This window comes from Puntigrus tetrazona, chromosome 23 (genome assembly GCF_018831695.1).
Source record: "Puntigrus tetrazona isolate hp1 chromosome 23, ASM1883169v1, whole genome shotgun sequence".
Lineage (NCBI taxonomy): Eukaryota > Metazoa > Chordata > Actinopteri > Cypriniformes > Cyprinidae > Puntigrus > Puntigrus tetrazona.
The window spans coordinates 5885610-5893896 of record NC_056721.1 but is presented as its reverse complement, the minus strand read 5'-3'; the positions used below and the strand labels follow the sequence as shown (position 1 = coordinate 5893896).

The 8287-nt window shown below is 40.3% G+C and overlaps 1 protein-coding gene across 1 annotated transcript; it reads left to right on the top strand.

Annotated features, from left to right (window-relative positions):
• The first annotated feature begins 173 nt into the window (after nucleotides 1-173).
• On the top strand, nucleotides 174-7285 carry pigt (phosphatidylinositol glycan anchor biosynthesis, class T). Its single transcript, XM_043225160.1, has 12 exons — nucleotides 174-968; nucleotides 2163-2340; nucleotides 2440-2567; nucleotides 2743-2843; nucleotides 2937-3023; nucleotides 3137-3224; nucleotides 3621-3718; nucleotides 3857-4013; nucleotides 4193-4393; nucleotides 5097-5262; nucleotides 5437-5520; nucleotides 6399-7285. The coding sequence occupies exons 1-12, from the start codon at nucleotides 584-586 to the stop codon at nucleotides 6649-6651; spliced, it is 1926 nt and encodes a 641-aa protein (XP_043081095.1). The 5' UTR covers nucleotides 174-583; the 3' UTR covers nucleotides 6652-7285.
• Nucleotides 7286-8287: the final 1002 nt, after the last annotated feature.

The window sequence follows — 8287 nt, the reverse complement described above, 5'->3', positions numbered from 1 at the left end:
ATATATATATATAACCTTTAGCGGCCAGTGTCGTCTGCCGACTTTTGAATAAAGCTTTTATCAAATAAAAATAAATGATTAAAACTTACGAATCATCGTCCTTGGCCACTAAACGAGTCTGAACGAATCATTTGAAGCAAAATAATTCAAATGATTCGAATCACTGGATCTGTCCGACCGTTGCTGTGAAATAAAGCAGGTTTCTTATTAAAATATTTTTTTAATTATTAATAGCTTATTCATCACACACATTTACTTTTTACATTTACTTCGTTTTAAAAGTCCACTGAACGAATTCAAAGCATTTGAATCGCTGGAACTTGTAATTCAGACAGTAATTCAGAGTCGTGTAGCGACAATGAAATTAACTAACTTCACAGGAAATTAGCTTATACCATATTCTCGTTAATCTAGCATTTGTTGTCTAACATAAATGTTCATAATTTAACTGACTATTTATTGTTTATATTTTTTTAGATTCTCGCGTCCCATCGGTCATATATCTACATACCCTTCTCTGATTGGTCAACCCTGTCAACGTCATCCAGGAAGTGTGCGCTGCAAGGGAAGCGCTGTGGCGAAAATGGCAGCGCACAGGTACGGTTTGTCTCTAGCGTTCATTTTGATTTTGTCTAGTTTAGTAACCCCCAGCAGCAGTGACACGCTTGAAAAAGCAAACGACAATGCGGAAGAAAAGCAGAGCGTTTCAGACACGCCACGGGAGGTGGACAGCGACGGCAGGGCCGCCGCAGAGGATCTGAATGAAAGGCAATGGCAGTCGACTGATGTTGAGCCGGACGGAAGCGATGGCACCAAAGACGGCGAGTCTTTTACAGCAGCAGCAGCAGCGGCGAAAGATCAGTTTCAGGAGGAGCTGGTCATCCGTCCCCTGCACTCCGGGGACATTTATGCCAGCTTCCAGTTCCGCACACTGTGGGACATTGACTTCCTGCAAGAGCGACAGAAGGGTGAGCCATACTCTCGTCTCGGTGTGCACACTATACACCCTATCCTCCCTAAATAGTGTACTAAGTACTAATAGCGCGTATAATTTTGTATGAATAGTGTGCGCACTGGGACACAGGCTTTGCACACATAATCTTTACCCCATTTTATAATAACAGATGTATGAAATATCACAGATGGAGGGGTGTGAACTAAGCTTCATTGTTAAAATTTGCTGTAGCACCCACAACTCTTTATAATATACATCACGGGATGCCTTGGAAACTGTATAAAGGAGTTCACATGTGAGCTGGACAATTATTAGCTGTATGTCTTTCACTGCCTGGTCCAATTTATCCATTAAAAATGTATGAAAAAAAATCGCATGCACACAAACGAAGAGCTTATATTAACGTTTAACACAAGCCTTCAGGTAAAAGTTACTGATTACAAAAAGCATTCTGTAAATTCAGCCAAATGTAGTGTCTTGAAAATAATAAAAGTATAGTGTTGTTTATAAATACAGTTAATAGACTTGGTTAATAAAATTTCATGCAAGTTTTACTTTACGACAGGTCTATTCTTCTATTGTCATTTGTTGAAATCTTGTCATAATTTGTTGTTTTTTGCAAAACAAATCAAATGAAGTAGAATGTAGTGTTTTAAATGGATAACATAACATAAATAATAAAATTAAATATGATATAGTATTTATAACATTAAAAATTGAATATGCAATGTATATGTTTGTGTGTGTGTGTTGTGATGTTTAAATTATAAATAAAAGGTATAGACCAAATTATTTAATTTCTATATGGTGTAGTATTTAAAATAAATAATTGGGTTCAACAAAAAAAGGTTTTAGTTTTTGAATGAAATAAATACACCTAAGTGAATAAAATTAAATGATAATGATACAGTTTTTAAAATATGATTAATCTGAATAGACATTGTTAGTAAAATCGATAATGGTTTAATGTTTGAAAAATGAATAACTGTGATAAAATTAAATATAGTATAATATTTAAAATATGAATACAATGAATAGACCTGGTTTATAAAATTAAGACTGGTATACAGTTTAGAATATGAATAGATTTCACTCTATACGCTATTCTGATTATGTGGAAAGTCAAAGTTTGCTTGAAGAGTATCACCTCAAGTCCTAATTTTGTTTTGAGGATTTATGTTTTGTTTTTGTTTTTATTTGCCTACAGTGTCTCATTACCGGCTGTTCCCTAAATCCCTGGGTCAAGTGCTCTCTAAGTTTTCGGTGCGAGAGCTGCACATCTCCTTCACCCAGGGCTTTTGGAGGACCATGCAGTGGGGGCAGCCCTTCATCCCCTCTCCACCCGGAGCAGAGCTGTGGGTGTGGTTCCACGACACAGCCAGCGAGTAAGTACCGGTGGAAAGCCGAGAGTCCTTCGCTGTTCCTATCAGTGCATTTGTTTTATTCTGCAAAACTAACATCCCCTTATTTTGTTGAATTCTCAGTGTGGATGGAAACTGGAAGGAACTTACCAACGTCCTCTCTGGAATCTTCTGCGCATCTCTAAACTTCATTGACCTGACCAACACCGTGCAGCCCAGTGCTTCTTTTAAACCACTCGGCCTGGGGAACGGTACGGCCCTTTATAAAGCAGCTTTCAAACTAACGGTGACGATGCAGCGGTCGAAGCTCATTCATTCTTGCCAACCCGCGCTGATCTTATCGTAAACGATTCATCCACGCATGTTTAATTCTGACATTTTTTTTTACCTTGAAATGACAGACTTTCTTTCTTCCTCTCTTCACAGCTACAGATCACCGCTTTTTACGTTACGCAACATTACCGCGTGAAATCGTCTGCACTGAGAACCTCACACCCTGGAAGAAGCTTCTCCCTTGTGGTTCTAAGGTTCAAGATCGCTGCTTGTGGTTTTTAATAACTGGTTGTTGTAAAGATGCCATTAATTCACGCGTTTGCTTTTTTCTTTTCTCTTTTCTCCAGGCGGGTCTGGCAGTTCTCCTGAAGTCGGAGAAGCTGTTTCACAGCAGTTTCCATTCTCAGGCCGTCCACATCAGACCCGTCTGTCAGGCAAGCATCCTGTCAAACCTTTCTTTAACAAAAAATTGGATTAAAAAAAAATAATATTCTGGCTCAGGTTGCACGTTGTCTTCCGTGGTGGCTTACCAGGCTTTCTCTTTTAGGATGAACCGTGCACGAGTAAAGCGTGGGAGCTGAGGCAAACTCTCAACGTTGTGTTTGATCTCTACACGTCAGGCCAAGGAAAAAAAGGTGAGCAATAAATGAACTTCGACGTTAGACTTAGCCATCCGTAGAGTCATTTACCTCAAGTGTGGAAAAACCGTGAGACTTTGCAAACATTGCTCACTATGAGAAACCAAACAAAAATATTTTGAACACCATTACCACCGGGGGTCGCTGTGTACCTGTTATTACATGGATAAAGAACATATTTTTCCACTGTATCATGCCACTGACTTCATGAAGAAGTGTCTAGAGTCGTGAAATGATTGTCTATTCATCAACTGTTTGTCCTGTTATGTTCAAGGCTTTTTTATTCAGGCCACTAATCACTTTTCACAAAGGTCAATATAAGATAAATAAGTATGCACTGACAATGAGAAAGTAATCGTCTGTGTGTTAATTACTATCGTCGTCTTTTCACAGAATGGTCTTTGTTCAAGATGTTTTCTCGGACTTTGACAGAGGCTTGTCCTCTTGCTACTTCCAGTAAAGTCCACGTGGACATCACAGACAACCCCGAGGTGAAACCTAAACAAATAAAACGTTCTTTCTTCTTTTTGATGCTTTAACGTGTCTCTAAATGGGAAACAGAAATCTTTTTAGATCCTAGATTGCCTTTTAATAGTTTACAGCTGAGTCTTGTGCTGTGTGTCCAACAGGGGGAGCTGTTCGAGTTGAGTCCTCCGACTTCTCTTCTCAGCCAAGCCGTGGTGCTGGGAGATCGCCGAACATATTCAGTGTTTGACCTGACCAGAGCCGAGACGTTTGGACAGTTACGTTCTCTCAATCTCCTCCTGCGCTGGAAAGGAGACAGTGGTATGAATGCATTTGATGAGAGGAGCCTAGGCTTTTTGCATTGTCTTTGTACCGATAAACTATTCATGTTGATGCTGTTACAGTCTGTACTGTGCTACATTTAAATTTTTTATATTGGTCTGTGTTAATAGATCAGTCGTGCCAACCTGATTCTGTGGTTCTTTTACCTTGTGCTTTAGGCGATATGCTTCGTCCTCTGCTGCATGCGGAGCGATACGTGGCTGGTTTTGGGCTGCAGACGGGGGAAATCCACACCGTCATCTATAATAACCACCCGTATCGGGCCTTCCCTGTGCTGCTGATGGACTCGGTGCCCTGGTACCTGCAGCTGTACATTCACACCCTGACAGTCACCAGCAAGTCCCGTGATAACAAGCCCAGTGAGTAGAAACACAAGCGCAGAATATAAAACATAGAATAGACTCTCTATACATCTACCCTTTGGTTTAGGGAGTCATGATAAGTGCTATATTTAATACAATATAAATTTAAAGTGACTAAATATTTCTTCTGTTCAAATGTCCACGCTGCTGTTCTGTTTTTTTTTCATTGGCAACTTAAGATCCATTCATTAATTGATTTGGTTGGAAAAAATAATATATTATAATATTAAAAATGTTTTTGAAGCATGTGTCTATTTAAGAAAGCAAAAATACAGTACAACAGTGCTATTGAAAAATATGATAATAGTTAAAAATTGATAATCTGATAATATATATATATATATATATATATATATATGTGTGTGTGTGTGTATATATATATATATATATACACACACACACACACACACAAAGTTTTGTACACTGAAATACCAAATGTATTAAGCAGAATTTATTTCATTTCTTTATTTAAAATTGTTAATTAACTGTAAAGGAGAAGTTGAAACGTCTGGATAAAGAACAAGCCCAAAATAGAGAATTCTTGGCAAATGTTTCAACACTCTTCAACATGAGGAAGTATACTTTTAAACGGATGATAAGTTTAAAACATTTACAGACATATCCTTAGAAGACAGAACAAGACCCATGCTTGTGAATACAGAGAATACAGCCTTTACAGACCTTGTGTCTTCTCTCGTAGGTTACATTCACTACCAGCCCGCTAAAGACCGCCATCGTCCTCATCTGCTGGAGATGCTGGTCCAGTTACCCCCTCACTCTATGACAGAGGTCACCGTACAGTTTGAGAGGGCCCTGCTCAAATGGACCGAGTACACGCCTGATCCTAACCACGGCTTCTACGTTGGGTAATACGTGCTTATCAAGCATTTTGATAGATCTTGCCTGTCTAGAACACTTCTAGTTTCTGTTGCAACATAGGATCCTCTTGCCATCCTCGACTACATATAATCGTTGTATAGATTTTATCCTGCGTGTCACTCCCTATATCTGATCGAAGTAATATAATATGTTTCCTGCAGGTCATCTGTGGTCAGCGCCCTCGTGCCAAGTATGGTTGCAATGGACACCAACTTCACACAAGACCAGCCGTTGTTTAGCAGTTTGTAAGTATGAATTTTAAAATAACGGCTCCAGCTAAAAAGTTAATATGGTGAAAATACACTCACCCTCAGGCCAGGCAAGATGTAGTTGTGTTTGTTCATCAGAACAGATGTGTAGAAATTACATAAACTAATGGACCCTCTGCAGTGAATGGGTGCCGTCAGGAAAAAAAAAAAGAGTCCAAAGCATCACAATTGTCCACAAGTAAACCACACCAGTCTAGGCCATCAATTAATGTGTTATGAAATACAAATCTGCACGTTTGTAAGAAATGAATCCCATATTACGGCATTTTACTGCTTTCTGCACTGATGTTGTCTTGTATGAATAAGGAGAGATTCTAAACAGTTCTAAACAAATATGTGGGTGGATTTTGATGTGAGAGGACATTTTTGATTGGATGATCGGTCCTGGAGGGCTACTGTCCCGCACAGTTTAGCTAAAACTTGCCCACTTAAAGTCTGTAAAATACCTAGCTGCTGATTATCAGCTGCAGGTGTGTTTAATTAGGGTTGGAGCTAAACTCTGCAGGACACCTGGCCTCCAGGACTTGTTCGGAGAGCCCCGTTATAGGTTATGGACTCGTGTTTTGACCTGAAGCGACAATTTAAGAATCAATCTTGATGATGGATTCGTTGCTTACAAATGGTGATGTTTTTATCAGCCGTTTTGACTCTCATTCTGACGGCACCCGTTCACTGCAGAGGATCCATTAGTCGCATACTGCTAAATTCCTCAAATCTGTTCTGATCAAGAAACAAACTCGTCTTGTATGAGGATGAGAAAATGTTTGTCAGATTTCCATTTTCGTCTGAACTATTCCTTGACCAGTTAAAAAAAAGTTTTCTTCCTGTAATAACTCTTCACCTTTGACTCCCAGCGTCCCAGTCAAAGAAGAATCAAGCTACTTTGTGCGAGTGTACACCGAGCCGCTGCTGGTGAATCTCCCCACGCCTGACTTCAGCATGCCCTACAACGTCATCTGCCTCACCTGCACGGTGGTGGCCGTGGGCTACGGCTCCTTTTACAACCTCCTGACCCGCACCTTCCAGGTGGACGAGCCGAGCCTGCCGCTGGCCAAGCGATTGGCCAACCTCATCCGGCGCATAAGAGGAGTGCCGCTGCTGACCTAAACTCCCGAGAGCAGACCTGACGTCTGAAATGTCCATATTAGGCAGCGGAGAGCACTGTGATGCTCAAAAGGCAGCTGCTTTCCAGCCCTGGAAAGACCCGATGCCAAGTGACGGTTCTGAACTTCTGTTGAACAAATGAGCTACCGAGACGGATTAGACTTCTTTTTATGTTTTGTTTGGGTTTTTTGAGTCACATAAACACAGATTAGCAAGCTTTTTTGGGTTTTTTTTTTCGTTGTTGACCTAAGTCAGAAAAACACTACCGTTTCGATTAATAATATTTGAGTCACACAAAGATTATCCACGTTTTTGCTTTTCGTTTTTTTGAGTTCTATACATTAAGTAAAAATTAGCCTCCTCGTTTTGTTTTCGGATCTCTTAAGCGAAGACATTTTTGCACTGTTGTTTTGGAAAATGACACGTGAAGATTTCTTAAAGGAGCTGCATGGTTCGAGCATCTGGGAGAAATATAAGTGGAAGAGTGATGCTAGGTGTACTCCCTTTTGAGAGCGTGACCAGGCCTCATAGACACTCAGACACTACAACCCAACTGCTGAAAGTGGATGTCTCAGAATGTGGCAGATATTTTCCATGTTTTGTAATGCACTGATATTTAAATACGTGTTGTTGTGAATGTTTTGCATTTTGTTTTTATTCTGCGCTTTTGCCTGTGGCCTGACCGCGTAATGACCTCCAGATTGGGTGTTATTGAATTCAGGTTCAGAAGATCTTAACACTGGTTAACTTTCTCATAATAAACCGACTAGAAGGCCGTAACGTGTTCGGACTCTCGTGCAGCATTTTTTTGTTCGTGCCTCAAGGGATTTTGCAGAAGAATGTGATGTTTTTTTGGAGGGTTTAGGAAACTATTTAGCATCCCACTCAGCTGTGCCGTCCTGTTTGAATTACTGCACGCGAAAGAGCCTCTGCATTGGCTAACTGTAAACCTCTCTCTGTTATACGACTTATTTTAAAACATATAAATGCACTTAAACGTCTGAATCTAAATGGCCACAATGAATGTGAAACAAGACACAATCCCGGCCACTCAGAAGAGATTTGGAGTTTAACGCGTAGTTATGAATTACTGGGATTCGGAGTGGACAGAAACGGAAGCACGTACAAAAAAACATTTATTATAAATGTCTAAATGTTAATAGAGCTTTAAAACAAATGATTAAAGTATCTTTGAAACCCTACTAGCCCCCAAACTTTTGAATCTTTGCTCAGTTTCCCTCCAGACAGAATTCACAGACTGTTCACATTCCTGCAAGATGATGCACGCCAACCAGCTCGAATGTTCATCATTTCAGCTCTTTCTTCTCTCTTTACGCGACTAAATCTCCAACAATGCGGGGTTGCGCCGTTGACCGTTTAATTCCTGTTTAACTTGTGCTCTGGTTCAAGGCTTTTCCATCACTGTCATGTTTTTGCAGACAAATGTCTTGACCCTTTTGCTGCCAAGCTCCTGGAGAGGATGGAAACAGAGGTCTCTTTCATTACAAGACGTACTGCACGTGTTCGGGTCTCGGGAAGGGGGACTTGTGCATTCCTAAGCACTGATGCCAATGAGCTGTTGTGTGAGAAAAGAACAGCCAAACGAACACTGGCATACCAAAAATACCAACTCTTCAAT

Excerpts from the sequence above, each read along its gene's own strand:
- pigt (XM_043225160.1), top strand. The coding sequence starts at position 584 with ATGGCAGCGCACAGGTACGGTTTGTCTCTAGCGTTCATTTTGATTTTG. Across the intron at positions 969-2,162 it reads CCTGCAAGAGCGACAGAAGG|TGTCTCATTACCGGCTGTTC; the intron begins GTGAGCCATACT and ends ATTTGCCTACAG. Across the intron at positions 2,844-2,936 it reads TTCTCCCTTGTGGTTCTAAG|GCGGGTCTGGCAGTTCTCCT; the intron begins GTTCAAGATCGC and ends TCTTTTCTCCAG.